At 54.6% G+C, this 17,894-nt stretch overlaps 5 protein-coding genes across 5 annotated transcripts; 1 reads left to right on the top strand and 4 right to left on the bottom strand.

The window, feature by feature from the left end:
- Window positions 1-2: 2 nt before the first annotated feature.
- BDY24DRAFT_443178 (GPI anchored serine-threonine rich family protein) lies at window positions 3-1,391 on the bottom strand (the record flags this gene model as incomplete). Its single annotated transcript, XM_076644742.1, has 8 exons — window positions 1,227-1,391; window positions 1,099-1,122; window positions 859-988; window positions 739-783; window positions 611-644; window positions 369-500; window positions 139-204; window positions 3-11 (listed from the first exon to the last, which is right to left on the bottom strand). Exons 1-8 carry the CDS (start codon window positions 1,312-1,314, stop codon window positions 3-5), a joined length of 528 nt encoding a protein of 175 aa, XP_076494712.1. The 5' UTR covers window positions 1,315-1,391.
- Window positions 1,392-1,660: 269 nt separating this feature from the next.
- BDY24DRAFT_417075 (uncharacterized protein) lies at window positions 1,661-5,419 on the bottom strand (the record flags this gene model as incomplete). Its single annotated transcript, XM_076643667.1, has 13 exons — window positions 1,661-1,678; window positions 1,785-2,233; window positions 2,325-2,592; window positions 2,711-2,833; window positions 2,898-2,941; window positions 3,018-3,092; window positions 3,178-3,360; window positions 3,446-3,701; window positions 3,784-4,131; window positions 4,212-4,285; window positions 4,353-4,422; window positions 4,521-4,709; window positions 4,790-5,419. The coding sequence occupies 13 exons, from the start codon at window positions 5,417-5,419 to the stop codon at window positions 1,661-1,663; spliced, it is 2,727 nt and encodes a 908-aa protein (XP_076494711.1).
- Window positions 5,420-5,528: 109 nt separating this feature from the next.
- MRPL17 (mitochondrial 54S ribosomal protein mL46 MRPL17) lies at window positions 5,529-7,318 on the top strand. Its single transcript, XM_076641406.1, has 3 exons — window positions 5,529-5,651; window positions 6,137-6,729; window positions 6,820-7,318. The coding sequence occupies exons 1-3, from the start codon at window positions 5,594-5,596 to the stop codon at window positions 7,114-7,116; spliced, it is 948 nt and encodes a 315-aa protein (XP_076494710.1). The 5' UTR covers window positions 5,529-5,593; the 3' UTR covers window positions 7,117-7,318.
- RLP24 (ATPase-activating ribosome biosynthesis protein) lies at window positions 7,309-8,896 on the bottom strand. Its single transcript, XM_076641405.1, has 5 exons — window positions 8,603-8,896; window positions 8,493-8,510; window positions 8,015-8,087; window positions 7,782-7,918; window positions 7,309-7,694 (listed from the first exon to the last, which is right to left on the bottom strand). Exons 1-5 carry the CDS (start codon window positions 8,704-8,706, stop codon window positions 7,424-7,426), a joined length of 603 nt encoding a protein of 200 aa, XP_076494709.1. The 5' UTR covers window positions 8,707-8,896; the 3' UTR covers window positions 7,309-7,423.
- Window positions 8,897-9,072: 176 nt separating this feature from the next.
- On the bottom strand, window positions 9,073-11,538 carry BDY24DRAFT_396200 (oxygenase MpaB family protein). The gene is made up of 9 exons (XM_076641404.1): window positions 11,317-11,538; window positions 10,931-11,227; window positions 10,771-10,805; window positions 10,569-10,689; window positions 10,116-10,484; window positions 9,716-10,043; window positions 9,408-9,633; window positions 9,327-9,337; window positions 9,073-9,266 (listed from the first exon to the last, which is right to left on the bottom strand). The coding sequence occupies exons 1-9, from the start codon at window positions 11,481-11,483 to the stop codon at window positions 9,147-9,149; spliced, it is 1,674 nt and encodes a 557-aa protein (XP_076494708.1). The 5' UTR covers window positions 11,484-11,538; the 3' UTR covers window positions 9,073-9,146.
- Between the last annotated feature and the right edge of the window lie 6,356 nt (window positions 11,539-17,894).

Here is a 17,894-nt window from a genome sequence, read left to right as displayed (position 1 = left end):
GTTTAAAAGTGCTTAAGGTAGAAACGGGAAGAGAAAGATTAGCAGAAAGGAGGACGAAGGCAAAAGTACGGGACGCGAGGGAGCTAGAGGATACAGTTAAGTAGAGCTGGAGACTCAAAGCAAAGCGGTCCCAACTACTCCGACAAGAGCGAGGACTATAGCTGAGGTACTGAGAGAGGTGGTAGCGAATCCTGCGGCGGGTTGCTGAACGGGTGAAAAGCAAAGGAAAAGGAAGACGACGCGTCAGTTTGAAGTCCGAAACGAAAGCTCGCACTCGCGTCTCACTTCGGTTCGACCGTCCTTGGCTTTCCCCCAGGGGGAGAAGCAAAGTACGACTTCAAAAAAAAACGAATCCAGCTGGGACTCACGTCGTCTGCAGCTCGCTCAGTGGGAGTCGAAGCGGCAGTCGTTTCGGTAGCCGTCGCAGCTGCAGTCGAAGAAGACGAGTCGCAGGTGGTATCCGAGGATTGGGTGATGTTGAAGAGGTTGGATTGGCCGATCTACATAAGAAGGACGGGTAGGAAGAGGGAGGGGAAAAGAAGTCAGCTCGAGAAGAGTCGACGACGCGTCGTTCGAGGGAGGGAAAGAAGAGAGAGAAGGTGGAACGAACGATGGAGTCCAAACTCTGGGCGTCTCGAACGAAGCTACGAGTTAGAAAGGAAGACAAAGAGAAGGTTGTCAGAGAAGGAGAAAGCTCGAAAATGGAAGAAGGAAGAGAGGTCGGAGGACGCGACGCACTTGACCTGGAAGCCTCCCCCAACAGGGTAAGCGGTAACCAGATTACTGAAAGAGGTCCCAAAGTAACAGAGAGTCAGCCTCTTTTTAATTTTGACTTTAAAAGAGAGCCTAGATCCTCACCAGTCCGGTGAAACCATGACGCTCGTGGACGAAGCGCTCTGGTTTTGAACGAGGACGATAGGATCGGAGAGGAACGTCGTGTTCTGGTTGACGAGGGCAATGGCGAAAGACGTGGGATCGGTTGCTACGGCTGAGTCGATGAAGAAGCAACAGAATGAGCGAGAAGAAGAGGAAACGTCAGGCGCGTCGACGACGAGCATGGTCGAGGAACAGAAAGGGTGGCAAAAAGGGGACACGCACTCTCGAACTTGAGCTCGTTGGGACCTGAGGAAAAGTGCAGGGAAAGAAAGAAGCGAGGTAAGCTGGGCTGAAGGAAGGAGAGGGCTGAGAAGAGCAGCGGAAAGAGAAGGGGAGACGACGAAACGCACCGCTCGAAGTCCAGTTCGAGGGCGTTTCGATGATGATAGCGAGAGCAGAAGCAGCGAAGGCGACGAGAGTGATAGAGAAGAGGAGCATTGCTGATATTTGAGGTCGGGGGTAGAGAGGGAAGTTGTGGTTGGGAGGAAACTCGAAAGGAAGCTCCTTCAGGCCTTTTGTCAGCCCTCCCCCTTTCATGCACACTGGTTTGCCTCCGACGAAGCAAAATCTTCTCGCCTGGTCTAGTCCTTGAAAAAGGAGAGCAGATGTTCCAAAAACAAAGAGAAGCGGTGAGGTGGTGAGGTAAAAAAAGGGATGAAGAGAGGGAAAGGTCGAGACGCGTCGTTTCTCACTGATCCTCGAACGGCTCCCCTTTTCTCGTCACTCCCTCCCGCTCAAGTGGATGATAAATACGACTCATCGATAGATCGAAACTACAAATATCCTAGTATCGATCTCTCGCCTGCCCGCGCAAGGCAAAAAGAGAAAGAGCGAAAAAAAGCAGAGTCAGCATCGCCTCGCCTCTCCTCCTTTCCTCTTCCCGCAGAACTGCTCGAAAAAGCGCTCACCCCATCTCTAGCCCTCTGCCCGTACCCTCCCTGATCCTGATACTTCCCCGCCTCCGTCGGCTTCGACGCTCCCAACCCACTCCCACTCGCATAACTAGCAGCCATCACCGGATCCACTCTCCCCTCCCCTTCCCTCCCCAGCCCCGTTCCTTCCTTCCACCCCATCTTCGCCAGCATCTTGTTCCCCACGTTGCTCTCGTCCTTCCCTGGAGCTACTCCCGCTGGTGGTGGTGGTGGTGGAGCCGTGGGACCTTCGACGAACTTGCGACCTCCCTTAAAGGAGGTTTGAGGACCTGAGTGGGAGTGGTGGGAGGAGCGGGAGGGAGGGACGACGGGTTGGTTGAAGACTGTTCGACGTTCCGAGGCTCGGTCGCGGTATTCGGAGGCTGCTGCCGCTGCTGCTGCTTGAGCTTGAGCTTGATGGGCGAGGAGAACTCGATCTTTGGCGACTTGACGAAGAGCGGAGTCGGCGAGGTTTTTCTGTTGGAAGAGGGAAAGAAAGACAAGCGAGTCACGGACGCAAAGATCAAGGATTAGCACATCTGAATCGATCGGAGAGAAGAGTGAAGCCCAGGCGAGTCGAAAGGTGATGGAGTGGGTGGTGAAGAGAAAGAGAGAGAGAGAGGAAAGTCGAGCGAGCCTTATGCAGATCCGATCCAGCGTTGTGTTTCCTCAACAGCTCCAACGACTTGAGTTGACGCTGGCAGAGGAGACAAGCGTTCTTGGTCGTATCCGAGTATTCGAACTCTTCCGACGTAGAGGTCGAAGGTATCGAGGGAGTGCTGAGTGTCGATTGGGAAGTCGAAGCCTGAAGGAGAGGAGAGCGCGTCGCAGAGAGAGAGAGCCAGTCGGAAGGGATCAGTCAGGTGCTTTTCGAGAGAGAAAGAGAGGCTGATGCGGTGCGAAAAGGGATCGAAAGCAAGTACAGTTGGCCTGTAGGACGAGGAAGCTTGAGGAGGTGCTTGAGCGAAGGACGGTTGAGGAAGGGAAGAGTCGTCGGCGGCGAGTTCGGTTTGCTTGGTGTTCCATTTGGAGATGCTGCTTGCGACCTGAGAAGAAAGCAGGGAGAGTCAGGACGTGGGTGAAACATGAAGAAGGAAGGTAGAGGCTCACCTTTCTGCTTCCCGACATCGGAGGAATCTTGATGAGACCCTTGGCTGAAGGACGAGGAGGAAGGGAAGAAGACGCGTCAGTCGTTCGAATGCAGTACGAAACGCAGCTGCAAGAACGTACCCTTAGCAGCAGCAGCGTTGGCTACTTCCTCGTCGTGCTCGTCTTGATCAGTAGTTCCAAAGATCGACATGATCGCTGTCGAAAGGAAAGGGAAAGGGGAGTCAGCTCCCGTCCTCGTCGACGGGTCTCCCTTGGAGCAATTCAAGACGAAGGGACTCACGCTTATCGGCTCCAGGTTTCGGTACCTTGATGGCGATAGATACAAGAGGTTCTTGAGCGAGCGGAGGGTTGATCTTCGAAGCGGTTGGAGCCGACGAGACAGTCGGGGGCTGTTGAGCGGCGGGATCCATCGACGAGACGAGAGGAGTGATGGCCGTGAGGAAAGCAGCGAGCTCGTTGTCGGCTGTAAGGAAGGGACGGTTTCAGTAAAAAGACGAAGAGTCAGCTATCGAAACCTCGCCGAAGAGCTGGGTCGAAGTTCGACTCACAGGCTTCCGCCGCCTCCCATCCCTGAGCGTACAGTTCGACGATCGAGGCTCCAGCATCCCAGTACTTGACCGGCCCAGCCACTCCCCCGATTCCCTTCGTCCATCCAGGAATGCAGCCTTCTCCTCCTCCAGGCTGAGGGAGGAACGACGACGCGTTGGCGTAGGAGACCGAGACGGGACGTGATGAGCGTGAGATTTGGAAGCCGGATGGGTTCTCGGTTGGTGAATGAGCGTGGGCGAGGAAAGCTTTGGCGAACTGGATAGGTAACAAACGATGGAACGAAGAAGAGGGTCAGCGTTCAGACGGAGAGGATCGAAAGACGAAGACGAAGACTCACTTCCGCGCTCCTCATCTCGACAAACCCAAAGCCCCAACTCCCACCCGTCCCTCGATCCCTCAACCCAATCACTCTCTTCACTCCTTTCCCACTCCCACCCTCGACGTTCACCAACCTCTCCAAGACCTCCTCCCACCTCGTCACGACGTCCACTCCTCGAATCAACAGCACCGAACCCGTGCCTCCTGGAGCGATGTCCCTCATCCCGTCGTTCACAGGCGAGGAAGCGACGGCTGCTGCTCCCCATCCGTTTTTGGCGGTAGAGTGACCGGGCTGGTTAGTGGAGGCGGAGAAGTCGATCTTGACTCGACGGGGAGGAAGGTCGTTGAAGGGGATGAGAACGGCGGGCTGGAGGAGGGAGAGAAAGAGAGGTGAGCGTTAGGTTAGAGAGATGGGAAGTGAGAGCATGGGATGAGGACGGGACAAACGAAGTGAGATAGAAGGAAATCGGAAGCGGCGGTGGTGTGAGCGAAGAGAGCGAAGCCGAAGCCCTTCGAGAGACCTAAAAGCAAAGGGAGGGTCGTCAGTTTCTCTCACTTTGAGATGTCGAAGAGGGAGGGTAGACGTACCAGTAATCTTGTCCTTGATAATCGTCGTCGACTCGACCTTGGCTCCGCTGGCGAGGAGGAAGTTGAAGAGCTAAGAAAGGTGAGAAAGAGTCAGCTCTCGACGCGTCCTCGGCGACCGGAGCCTCGCGAAGAACGACGCTCAACGATGGGAGCGAAACTGATACTCACATCTGCTTCTCTCATATCAGGATCCAACCCGAGGAAGATGATATGCCTCGAGACGTCCGAGGGACCGTCCTTCTTGGGTGGTTTGGGAGCGGGAGGAAGAGGACCAGACGAGGAAGCGTAGGCAGGATCGTAGTCGTAGCCGCTGGAGGGAGGAGGTTGCTGGTGATACTGAGGGTCTTGGTTGTAAGTCTGGGGAGAGCGAAATTCGAGGAAAGGTCAGTGACACTGTACAGCAAAGGAAGAAACGAACGGAGAGAGAGGGAGCGAACCGAGTAGCCTCCTCCTCCCTGCTGCTGCTGCTGCAGACCTCCGTACGGATCTCCGTAAGCATTCTGCTGGTGCTGATCGTACCCTCCTCCTTGACGACCATCGTCCCATGCTGGAGGTGCTGCTTGATAAGGAGGTTGGCGGTCGTTGTAAGGCTGATGTTGCTGAGGCTGTTGGAATCCTCCTCGACCTCTCTCCTGCTCCTCCCTCCTCCAGTCTCCCGCTCCAGAAGCTCCCCATCCCGACTGATCTCTCCCAGAAGGTGGAGGACCTCCTTGACGATAATCCTGCCCTCTCGAAGACTCCCAATCCCCTCCTCCCGCTCGACCTCCTCCTCCTCCCTGCCACGGCTGCTGCTGCTGCTGCTCGTCCCTCCGTCCTCTGTCCTGCCTAGCGAAACCCTGTCCTCCACCGTGAGCTTGACCTCTCTGAGGTGATCTCGACCTCCCTCGTTGATGGTTTTCGTATCCTTGAGGATGGGAAGGAGGAGCTGGAAGTCCGTGAGGTCGAGGAAGGGAAGAAGAAGTCGAAGAAGGGGGTGGTAGTGCTCGAGCTTGAGGAGGTGGTTGTTGCTGGTAGTCTCCGTAGAGGTTGTCCCGATCGAACTCTCGAGAAGATGGCGGTTGACTCATTCGTTGAGCTTTGGAAAGAAGAAGACGGATGAGGGTGGGAGGAAACAAGAAAGGGAAAGGGAAAACGCAACGAAATGAGTCTCTCTTTTCGTTTTGTTGATGAGCTTTGGATCGATCTCCCTCTCAACGCCGACAGCACCCTTCTTTTCTCTTCTTCTCTTCTACTACACGGTCATGGCTTCGATACTCAGGTCAACAAGGGCGTCTTCCTCAGCAGGAGTTTCCAGATCAGGTGAGCGAGTCTTCTTCTTTGCGACGAATGCGAGCGAGGAGAGGGGAGGAAGGAAGGAAGGAAGGAAGGAGACGGACGAGACGCTCAGATCAGGCACTCGCTACTTCAGCTTCTACGGGAGCTTGTGGTAGTAGAGATGAGGGCGTAAGGATCGTTCATGGTCGAGCTCGAGCACGTCTGGAGGTCAGAGCAAAACGAGGAGGCGGAAGGAAGAAGGACGTCGACCTCAACCCAAATTTCGATCGTCGACGTCTACACCTTGTCTTCGCTCCCTTCGAGCATTTCGAAGCTCTGCAGGTAGCTCTGCAGAGTCAGGAGTGTACTCCTTGCGTTTTTCTGTGTGTTGCGGTGCTTTCCAGAGCTTCAGTGGCGGCTTGGTTCTCGAGCTCGTCTCGCCCTTCCTCAAATCGAAGCTCACCTCTTTTCCCTTCTTCCTTCCTCGCTCGTTCCTCCCTTCTTTCCTCCTTTTATCTCTGTTTATCTAGCACGATCAGCATCTCTCCGGTTTACCTCCTCGGAACCTACACCCTCCTCTTCCTCCTCCGATCCATCCTCGACAGAATCCGACCTCTCCTCCTCCTCCCCTCCTCCTCCCTCGAAACCCATCTCGGTCCAACACCTCCTCCACCGACGGCCTTACCTGACGCCGACTCCTCCCCCGGTTCTCTCAGCCATCCAAGCCTACAACCAACGACTCTCGCTCGCTCTGTCGTCTCCCGTCCCGACGCACATCTACTTCAAACCCGGAACTCTTCCCGCTCGTCGATTCACCTACGAAGCTGCCTTGCTCGAGAACGAGGTCTTCGGGACTCCTATGCCCGAAGGGATGGAGGTGATTGAGAAGGATCAGGCCGTGTTGGAGATCAGGGAGAGGGACGCGTTGGAGAAGGATGAGGTTGCCGAAGGAGGTGCGTTGGAAGGAGTCCAGAGGGAGGACAGGAAGAGTTGTAACAGGGAGGGAGCGAAGAGTTTGTATCTTTTGCTGAAGAACAAGGAGGGCAGGTGGAGATTCCCTGGTGGAGACGGAAGGCAGGAGGTTCAAGGGAGGGAGGAGGGAAGACCCGAGTATCTGCACGAGGTGAGTTTTGCGTCTCGTCTCGTCTCGCCTCCTTTCTTCTTTCCTTCGTTCCCTAACTTGCTTTCCTCGTCTTTTATTTCCCTTCTCTAGACCACCGCCCACATCACACACTCCCTCCTAGGCCCTCACCTCTCCCTCTGGCCCGTCACTCGCATGCCCATCGCCCACGTCCCCGGCGCCTCCTCCGACGAACCCAGCACCTTCATCTTCAAGTCCCACGCTCTCGCTGGACAACCCGTCCTCACCGAGGCTGCTACCGCGGCTGGGATCGAGGATTACGCGTGGTTGACCAAGAAGGAGATCTTCGCGCTGGTGCATGAGAAAGGGAACGAGGAGGATCAGAGGTGGTGGAGGGTCGTGAGGGACATCTTGAACGACGAGCACTAGGTGCCTTGGGAAGTCGTTGGCGAGGGAGAAAAGGGGATCTTGTTAGTAGATCGGATGGATGGTTCGGATTTCGCTCTGCTCTGCTCTGCTTTGGAACGAGATGAAGAGGCGGGAGAGAGGGAGAGGGAACGCGACGACGTCGAGTTCGCTGTCTTTTCGATTCGACTCCTCCTTCTTTCGCCAGCGAGAGTGTAGAAGAAAGAAGAACCATCAAAGAGGAGACCAAAACGATCTAAAACACACGAAAACCTGGAGAAACGAAGGAAGCACACATAACAAACGAGAAACCACACGAGAAACACCCCGCCTAGGCCGAAGGATCGACCTCCATTCCCATGCCCATCCCTCCCCCTCCGCTGGCCGGGACCAAAGCGCTCCTCTTGCTCAACCTGGCCTTCTTGGCCGCAAGCTTCTTCTCCTGCTCCTGCTCTCCACGAACTCGAACCTTCTCCCTGATTCGCTCCGCCTTCTCTGGGTTGACCGTCGACGACAGACCAGACGAGGGCTGGACGAGACCGAGGTGACGGGTGACTTCGCGGGTGTCGGAAGCGAGGGCGAGGGAGGGGTTGAGGGCCATTCTGGAGTTGCGAGAAGAAGGAGAAACGCGGAGAGGGTGAGTAAGAGGAAGGACGAAGGGCAAGGCAGGGAAAGGGAGGTCGACGAACCGGTTCTTGAAGAAGGCTCGCTCTCGTCGCTCCTTGATCTCGGTAACACGCTTGATGGCCTTGAGAGTGGTCTGGACGAGCTCTCGGTCGTATCGTACGGGAACGTTTCGTCGCTTCTGGAACTCGAAGGTGGAGTCCTGAAAGAGAGAGGAAGGAGGGTTCGAAGGTCAGCTTCGAAGTTCCTTCCTTTAAGAAGGTGGAGATTTCAAGGAAGGGAAGAGATGAAGACGAACGATGGTCATCTCCTTTCCAGCAGCCTTCCTGAAGGATTTGGTCCATCGGACCTTCCTGGGGTTTCGCTTCATCCTGGAGGGAGAGAGAAGAGAGGAGGGGAGGTAGGAGGAGGAAGGTCAGTAATCGAGTCTTTACAAAGTAGAATCGAGCTGTTTCGAGATATGGATGCTTTGTCGAGTGGTGTTTTGAAAGACATGGAGGGCAATAGAGTCGCGTAGGAGGTCGAGGGGGGTAGAAAGAGGGAAGTAGAGAGGGAAGGAAGTCGAGGACTGGTGCGACCTCGACTTCCACCACTCCTCCTTCCCTCTTCCGACTCTCCCTTCTATCGAGCTTGCTCCAATTCCTCCTCTACTCCAGCCAGCCTTATAGCTCCTACTACAGTCACGAAACTCCATCCAAGCTCTTCGCTAAGCCTGCTGCTCTTGTGAGCTCGTAAGGACTCGGTGAATTCTGCGTGAGCTCGCAACTCTTACTCACTTGAAGTTCTTGTGGCATCTGAGGAAGAAGAGAGGAAGGGATCAGCTTCTGGTGACCAGGTCTACCACCTCTAGAGCGACTCGTTGTCAAGGAGAGAAAGCTGTACTCACTTTGAAGTACAGAAGAGGAAGGTCTTCGAGTCGTTCCTCACGAACATGGTGCCGTGACCAGGGTAGACGGAAACCGAGCAGAAAGAACAAGCGGAAACCCTCATTGCGAACGAAGAAAAGGGAGGAAGGGAAAGGGAGGGAGGGGGAGGAGAGGGAGAGGAGAAGAGGAGAAGAGGAGGGTTGGCGAGTTGGTGAAGTTGTTGGACGTTGGGAGGCGAAGGGGGAGGGGAGACGTCGAGGTCGACTCGAAATTCCTTCAGTCGGAGGCGCACCTTTTCCCATTTCTTTTCTTTTTTTTTTATGACAGGGAGGGCAGCAGCTGGAGGGAAAAGCTGGCGGCAGAGCTTCCAGGAGGGAGTTGAAGACTCAGATGTGTTTCGCGAAGTTTTTTCACTTTACACTCGAGGTCCGAGACGGAGAGTCCTCGAGGCTCGATGCCTCGTCGTTCTCCTTGCTTCGAAGCAGAACGAGGTCAGAACAACAACATGCTAAGCGCTGATACGGTGAAGGCTCTAAGGTAGATATACGACGGTCGCAAAGAAGATTAAGCCCCAGATGCGCTGCGAAGCTTCGAGAGAACGACGAAAGAGACGACGGACGCGCCGACCAGAGCTGAGAGGGAGACGACGACCATTTCGGCGACCAGGAGCTGATATTCTCGAACCTGTTGGAAGAAGGGGGTATGTTAGAATTATTTTCGTGAAGGGAGGAAGAGACAACTCACCATCTTGTAAGCTGAGAAAGAGGAGAGAAGACAGGGTCAGTCTCGTGCGCTCGACTTCGACCGTCGTTTCATCCTACTCACCTCCTACAGGATCCATCCTCACTCCCTCCTCCTCCTTCGCCTCCTCACTCAACATCCCACTTCCCTCTTCTCGAGGTCTGAAAGCACTCTTCCTCTTGCCCATCCCCATTCTCAGCATTCTTCCTATCCCGTCCCTCATGAGACGAATTCGAGTGTCCCTCCACCTTCTCGAGGGATACGCGTTTCCAAAGTGAGTTCCGTAGGTGAGGAGTAGAACGGATAACCTCTGTGGGTAAGAAGAACGATTCCGGACAAGGTCAGCGATAAGAGGTAGCGAAAGGAACGGAACGCGACGCGTTAAAACTCACCAATCTCAAGCTACCGACCATCGTCGGACGAGGAACTCCCAGGTAATCGGCCAACGAGTCTCCGACAAGGAATCTCGTCATGTTCTGATGATATTCCAGAGTCGTTCGCATCGGAGGTCGATTTGAGATCGCGTCGAGGATTGCCATCGTCGGTGGTGGAAGCACGCCGTTCTGCTCTCCGAGGACGATCGAGCTTGGGCTTCCAGTTGGAGGAGGCGACGGGAAGAGGTGACAGACGATGGAGGCGAGGAACTTGGAGGAGGGAGTGTAGAGGGAGAAGTGACGAGAGAGGAGAGGGGAGGGGACACCGAGGTAGAATCCGATGTGCCTGTAGAACAGCGACGAGGAGAGAAGAGTTTAGCGGAGATTGGAGGCTACAACCAAGTAACGTTGAGCTCACCTCCAAGTTCGTAGGTAAGCGTCCTTCTCGGCGGCGTTGAGGGTGACTCCCATCGTCTCAAGAGTCCAGAGGGGAGCAACCGCGAACGAGCTGAGCGTACCAACAACCTCCTCAACGTTGATCGGAACGATCGTCTCTCCCGTCTCCTCGTCGAATCCCTCTCCAGTCCTCTGATCCTTCATCTGGATCCTCCGACGAACAACGCCGTGGAGAAGTCGCACTCGAACCGCACTCTTCCAGCCTTCTCCTGCTCCTCCGAAAGACGGAGAGGAGGAGGGCAGAGGAGGGGAAAGACCTGCTAGTCCGGAAGTGGTAAGGAGGGAAGAAGCCAGCTTCTCCGTGTCGGGTGCTGAGTCGGGTACGGGGATTCTGGGGGAGTTGAAAAGGAGGAAAGGTTAAGAAAGGAGGAGACGAAGAGACGTCGAGGAGGAAAGAGGGATGAAATGTACGAACTCTGAGCCCATGACATCGAGAACAAACTGTCCAGTCTCGTATAAGCGAGATAGGGTACGTTCGGCTGTGATCGCGGTGATGGGGAGGTACTTTGCGTCGGCGGAAGAGGGAGGGATGAGGTCTGAGGAGAGACGCGACGTCAGCTCGAACGTAGCTCTTCAAGGAATCGAACATCGAGTCCAGAAGCTCCGTTGGTACTTACACGAGGCCTTGTGAAGACTGGCTGTGATTCTCGGGCTGACAAGGAGAAGAAAGAACGATTGGGTGAGCTCACGAACTGGGTTCCCCCTCTTTCCCTCGACTCGACTTCCCATCTCTTCAGACATCCTCCTCGGATACTGGGGAAAGCGAACTAAACTCACCTCGAGAATCCTCCAGCAAGTGAGAAGTGCATCAACCCAGCGAAAATGCCTCCAACGTTGCCCCAAAAGACACGCTGCCCGAGCTCGACGTCGGCCTCGCTCGCTTTCACTCCCTCCGGTGCTTCTCTCGCCACCTCCTCCCATAATCGAAGAGCCAGACCCTTCTCGGAAAGCCCACGACTCTTCTCCTTGGTGGCTTCCTCGAACAGTAGTTGTAGAAGATCCTTGTGGGCGAGGTGAGGGGGAGGAAGGGAGGAGAGGAAGTCGTCGACGAGGGGATCGGCGAGCTTCGACAAGCTTGAAGGAAAGAAGGAAAAGCGAAGCAGATCGGCTGAGAGTCAGCTATCGTAGAGGACGGAAGAGTTAGACCATTAAAGGAGACCCACGCTGCCAGCTCAGAAGCAGGGACGCAATCGTCGTCCCACTGGAACAGACGCTCCCAGGTCGTGATGAGGTCTCCGTTTCTGAAGTCGTCCGTTTGGGAAGGTCGCTCGAGGTGGATGAAAGTCGAAGGGTCTGGATTTCTAGGGAGAGGAGGGAGGAGGAAGACCATAGGAGGTGTGGAGCGATCGGAGATGGGAGGGGAAGCGGGTGTCGTGGTGGGAGGGGAAGGAGCGAGAGGTGGAGGGAAGGAATCGAGAAGGTGAGCTCGCTTCAAACTGGTTTTATTTATTTATTTATTCGCGGTTGTTTTGGTCTCAAACTCTGGGACGAGAGAAACTTTCCTGGTTACGATGTTTTCCAGTCACATATAACAACTTCCTTCTAGGTTTCTGTGACAAGAGAGCTTTCGCGTCTCGGATCGCTCGCGCTCCCTTTCCTTTCCCTCCAAAGCAGTCAACAGAAACCCAGAGAGATGCGCATAAAAAAGAAACGAGTGAGAGGAAAAGAGGTCCTCAAAGATGCGTAATTGAGCGAAACAAAGCAATGCGAAAGGGAAGGACTACTGGGAAAGAATGCAAGAAAGAGAAAACGGACGCGTCGCTCCTGATGTCCAGAGAGCCACAGCGAGGAGTCCCATGAGAAGAGCTCCGAAAGCAGCAGCTCCTGATCCTCGAGAGAGAACTCCGCCAGATCCCGAGGCAGCAGCAGATTCAGTCTAGATTCCCGTGGTGCTGGTGGTTCCGTTGGTGGAGGTCGACGAGTTTCCGAGCCCACGAGCGGTGATTCCAGGCCCAGTCGACGAGTTGGAGGAGTCGAGGGAGTAGGCAGATCCGAAGTCAACGACGGCAGGTCTTGCGATAATGGTGTCGTCGGTAATGGACCGGAAGAGGGAGGGAGAAAAGGGTCAGAAGACTGCTCACCGAGTTGAAAGCTTGAAAGGACGACATAGCCTTGTCCAAACAATCCGCTTGGGATCTTGCATCCGGTCGAGTTGGTGTTGGAGTAGGCAGAGAAATTGGGAGTGAGACTGTTGGCGAAACTGAAAGGAACGAAAAGTGGGAGGGAAGGGAGGAGGGAGGGAAGGAGTCGGAGGGAAGGAGAGAGTTTTGAACTCAAGCTCATCACCTTCCCTCCAACCCCTTCCCCCTCCCTTTTTCGGATCTCAATTTTGAGCTGTTCGATCCTTCAGAAGCCTGGAAAACACACCCGATCGTCTACGAAACACCTCAGGTCGTCTTGTCAGCTCTTGATAGGCTTTCAACTCCGGAGAAGGAAACAATGGTGAGCTCGAGCCTTCCCTCCTTCGTCTTTTTCATCTCTCTCCTGCAGCTGTGACTCCTTCCTCTTCAGCTTCTACTTTTTCGTTCACTGCTGATTCACGCTTTTACTTTCTAGATCCTCTATCTCATCAAAGCTTCAAGAAACCTCTCGACAGCAGGAGTCTCTTCGACTCGAGGTCGCGGCCTCTCTCGACAACTTCCTCCTCTTCCTCGCTTCCTTCTACTCCTTTTCTCGGCTACCTCCCATGGAGCAGTGATGAGGCTTTCTTATCTGGAGCTGCTCTTCGCTACGAGTCTCTACCAGCCCAGCTCAAGGATCTTCTAGGCGAGTGCCCTGCGACGCGTCCTCCAAAGAGCGTCGAGCTCACCCTCCCTTCCTTCCTTCTTGCCCTCCTGTCCTTCTTATATCCCTCCCGCCTTTGCTCCTCTCCTGGACGAACATAAGCGTTAAGGCCAGAAACCAATCGCTGGCCTCCTCGTCGTTCCTATACAGGTATCGGCTCGGTATCGCGAAGCTGACTCTGGAACGAGTCTCGCATGGGCGCGCCAAAGGGTGTTGACAAGCGAGAGCTCTCCTTTTGACTTTTTCGCTTCCCTCAGTTGCACTCCAACCACTACAGACCTCGCCCATCTTTCCTAGTCATGAACTTCTGCGAAAACGACAGCAGTTTTGGGCCAGGGAGCTCGTGTAGGAGTCTGGACTTGTGAGTGGTCGTTTTCTCGCTCCTTGCCCCCCCCCTCTTCGGTTCCCGCTGAAAAGAGCTGCAGGATCTGACCAGCGTCGAGTCTTTTCTTGCAGTACCATCAAATTTGAGCAGATGTGAGTCTGAGTTCCTCTCTGTTTGGCGGCGAAGGTTTCGAAGTCTCCTGCAGAAGGAGAGGTCGAGGCGGTCTCGCAGATGGAGGAGAGCTCACCGTCTCGCTTCCTTCCCCACCTCTCAGCATCCTCTCCATTCTCCCAAACGCCGTCTTCCTCCTCGTGGCCCTACTTCGAGTCAACTTCCTTCGAAAGAAGCCCTCGAGACTTCACAAAGCTCTCGACATCCTCCTCGCTTTCAAGCTTATCTTCGGACTTCTCTTCGTTGGTGCGAGTGGCGCTTCTCTCGCTAAACTCAAGGACCTGAAGGGGCTTCCTGGAACGACGATACCCTCTGCAGCCCTTCAGCTGGTAGCTTCGGTGAGTCTGAAAGCCTTGCTCGAGAAGAACTGTACACCAGTAAGGTGTTCGGTCGAAGAACGTTGACTGACCTCAAGCCGACGCGTTTCTCGTCTCCTCACTTTCCAGCTCTTCTTCATCGCTCTCTCCGTGTCAGAGCACTACAAATCCGTCGCTCCTTCTACTCTCGACACCTCCTACGCTCTCTCCATGGGACTCTTCGGAGCCGCTGAGCTTCGATCCCTCGCTGCCGTCGGACTTCAATCCTCCTCATCCTTCGTCCCAAAAGCCATCGTCGTTTCCGCCATCTTCGCCCTTCTGATACTCGAGACAGCTCAGAAGCGGTCTCTCCTTAACCAGAAGTACCTAGTGAGTCTTCGGTCTCGTTCATCTTTCCACTTCCATCCAGCTGAAGCTGAACGCTCACCGTTCATTTTCGCGACGCGTCAGAAACTCCCTCGAGCAACCACGACTTCTTTCGTCATCAAGCCCTTTTTCTTCCATCTCATCCCCCTCCTCTACACGGGGTACAAGCGTCGACTCACTCTTGACGACCTCGGAGACGTTCCTCGTCACCTCCTCGCCGTCCCAGCTCGTGAGCGACTCAAGAAGGGTCTCGACCAGGAGGATCAAGCCCGTGGGACGTACCTCTTCAGAGCAAGCATCAGAGCTTTTGGAGGAAGCTTCGGTGGTCCCGTCATTCCGAGGATGATCCTTATGCTCGCTACTTTTGGTCGTGAGTCCTAGCCTGTTCGAAACGAAGAGATGAAACGACTGTCGCTGACCTCGGATCTTCCCTTCGTTCGCAGAGGTCTTCCTCGTCCAGGACATGACTCGATTCGTCTCCGATTCCACCATTCCCATGGAACGAGGCTGGGCTCTCGTCGGTGGATTCGTCATCATCTACACTCTCATCTCCCTCTCGACCTACCTGTTCTTTTTCGAGCCCTCCTCTCTCTGCCGTCCCCCTTCAGTCGAGCTGATCTCCGCTTTCTCGTCTCTCAGATATTGGGAGAAGGTCTTCAACATGACGGTCGCCTATCGAAGCGCTCTCGTCGGTACCATCTACATGAAGACTCTTCGCTTGAGCTCGGTCGCTGCTCGAGAGGTTGGCCAGGTGAGAGCTCTTCTGACGCCCTGCTTTTCCCTCGCCCGTTTTCCGTCCTGACCGCCTCTTTGGTCCCGTCCTTTACAGGGAGCCGCTACTACGTACATGTCGGTCGACGCAGAGAGGATCACCGAGACTCTCGAATACTTCCACGAGATGTGGGCTGCTGTTCTTTCGATTGGAATCGCTTGCGCTCTTCTTTGGTTTCAAGCGAAGTGGGCGATGGTTCGTCTCTCCTCTCCCCTAACTCTGCAATGCCGAAATCAAAGCCTGAACTCTTTCTCTCCAGTTCGCTCCCCTTTTCATCATCGTCCTCTTCTTGAGCGTCACCAGTTCGTCTCTCCCGTTTCCGCGTCGTTCCTTTCCCAGCTCGCTCAACATCTCCGTTCTCTTTCGTTCTGATCTCCAGGTGCTCTCAGCGGTGCCGTTGGAAAGGCTCAAACTGACTGGATGGCTGCTGTAGATCAGAGGATCAAGCTTCTTGTGAGTCAGAACTTTTCGAGGGACGACGAGAACTGAAGTGACGCTGACTTTCCACACTTTGCGTCTTCAACAGACCTCGGTGTTCAGTCAGCTCCTCCCTATCAAGCTTGGCGCCTACGAGAAGCCTTTGATGGATAAGATCGGACGCTTGCGAGTCAAGGAGACCAACGTGTTGAGGCACTTCTAGTAGGTTTTCCTTTCTACGTGATCGGCCTCGAGTTCGGACGCGTTCTGACGCCTCGTCCTTCCTTTCCCTTCCTCCTTGCAGCGTTCTCATCACCATTACTTCCGGACTTTCGAACACGGGATCTACCTTCTCTGGATTGGCTTGCATCGGAAGCTACGCTATCATGCTCCAGACGGGAGCGACGACTGAGCCGCTGGACGTGACACGGATTTTCACGTGAGCTTTGGCTTCTTTCTCCTTCCTTAGACTCGAGGCTGAGACCCTTATTTCTTGCAGCATCTTGACCATCATCAACCTCCTCAATGGACCCATCAACATGATGTACGCTTTACTGTTTCCTCCTGCTCTGACGTTGCCTTGCGTTCTGTTTTGACTCTGGTTTCGAGCTTCTAATTTCCAGCGGTCAAGTTCTCCCAGAGATGCTCGCCGGATACGCCTCCCTCAAACGACGTCCGTCCCTTTTGACTTTGATATCTAACTCTCGAGAACGGCTCACCATTTTTCCCTCCGTTTTCCAGTCCAAGGCTTCCTCATCCTGCCGGAAAAGGTCGAACCTGCTCGACGACTCTCGTCGGACGACGCGCTCGAGACTTCGGAACTCGACGAGACCAAGGGGAAACTCGCTCTCGAGGACCTGAAGACTCCCTTCAAGGCTATCATCAAGGGAGGATCGTTCGGCTGGGACGACAAGACTGCCGTCCTCGAAGGAATCGACCTCGAACTGACTCCTGGAGAGCTTCACATGGTTCGTTCACTCTCCGTCTTCTCATGCTTCCTGCTTTGTCTCTGATCACCTCCATCTCTCCCAGGTCGTTGGATCCGTCGCCAGTGGGAAGACTACCCTTCTCATGAGTCTTCTCGGAGAGTCGGTTCAGTTGAAAGGATCAATTGACGTTGAGGCAAGGAAGGTGAGCTTCCGCCTCCCTCCCCTCTCCTTGTCTCTTCTCTTTCCTGTTTCTCATACTGATTGAAGGTTAATCTTTCAGACTGCTCTCGCCACTCAGACTTCATTCATCTATCCCGGAACATTCAGGTCTAGTGAGTTGTCGATGCTCGCCCTCTTCCTTCCTCCTCCCTCGACTGACGCGTCTCTCTTTCTTCGCAGACGTCCTTCTCGACCGACCCTACGACCAAGAAATTTTTGATCGAGTCATTTACGCTTGTGGTCTTCGTCAAGACCTCGACAAGCTGCCGAAAGGAGAGCACAGCATGCTTGGGGAGAGGGGAGTTTCGCTTTCCGGAGGCCAGCGGCAACGACTCGTAGGTTCTGCCTTCTTCCTCTTCTTCGACTTGGTAATATCGCTGACTTCCATTTGTCGCATTGTCTCCTCTCTTCAGTCTCTCGCTCGAGCTGTCTATGCCGATGCCGATCTCGTTCTTCTGGACGACACTTTCTCAGCTCTCGACGGAGAAACCGAAGCTCACGGTGAGCTCTTCTTCCTTTCTTCGCCTCTTCGACTTGCTCGACTGAGCCGACCTTTTGCTTTTTTCAGTTTTCACCTCTCTCTTCGGACCTGCTGGACTCCTCAAGGGAAAGGTCAGCTCCGATCCGTCGTTCGACGCGTCGAAGTCGAACTGACGCGTCTTCTTTCCTCTCTCTCTCCTCTGACCCTCTCAGACCACCGTCCTTGTCACCCATGGAATTCAGCATCTCCCTTCAGCAGAAAAGGTCATCGTCATGGACGCTGGAAAGATCACTCACTTCGGATCGTTCGAGGAAGTGCGAGACGCTGGAGCCGCTTTCGCCTTGGCTGCGAAGACTGGGACGTCGAAGGAGCTCGAGGCCCAGTCTACCGAGACTACGAAGTCGGACGAGATGGAGGTCGCCGAAGAAGAAGACGAGGAGATGCTCTGGGAGAACGGGAAGACGTCGAAATGGGGAGCCTACGCCTTCTTCTTTTCTGCTGTCGGCCCTCTCTTCACCATAGTCGTCGCGGGTCTCACCTTCTGCTATGGACTCGTCCGAGCCGGACTTCAGTATGTTTGCGCGTTCCTCTCCTCTTCTTCTTCTCACCGTCGCTGACGGTCTTCTTTCTTCCCTCCCGCAGAGGATTCCTCAAAGGTTTGCCTTCAATTCTTCGTCGTCGCCTCCTTCTCAACAGCGAGGCAATCTTATTAACAAAATCCTTCTCTTTCCCATCTTAGAATTCGCCAGCTCCAACTCTCACCTCGGTTCTTGGATGGCTGGATACACCGCGTGAGCACAAAACGACTCGAACCGAGAAACGACGCGTCGCTGACCCGATTCCTCCTCGCAGCTTCTCGCTCGCCGCCGCGTTTGCTTACATCATCACGCTAGGAGTATTCACCATCGCCATTACCCAGAGAGCTGCTAGGTGAGCCCAAATCTCGCGTCTCGAAGTCGA

The sequence above is a fragment of the Mrakia frigida genome, assembly GCF_051309035.1.
Source record: "Mrakia frigida strain ATCC 22029 unplaced genomic scaffold BDY24scaffold_25, whole genome shotgun sequence".
Lineage (NCBI taxonomy): Eukaryota > Fungi > Basidiomycota > Tremellomycetes > Cystofilobasidiales > Mrakiaceae > Mrakia > Mrakia frigida.
This window is presented reverse-complemented; position numbering and strand designations above follow the sequence as displayed.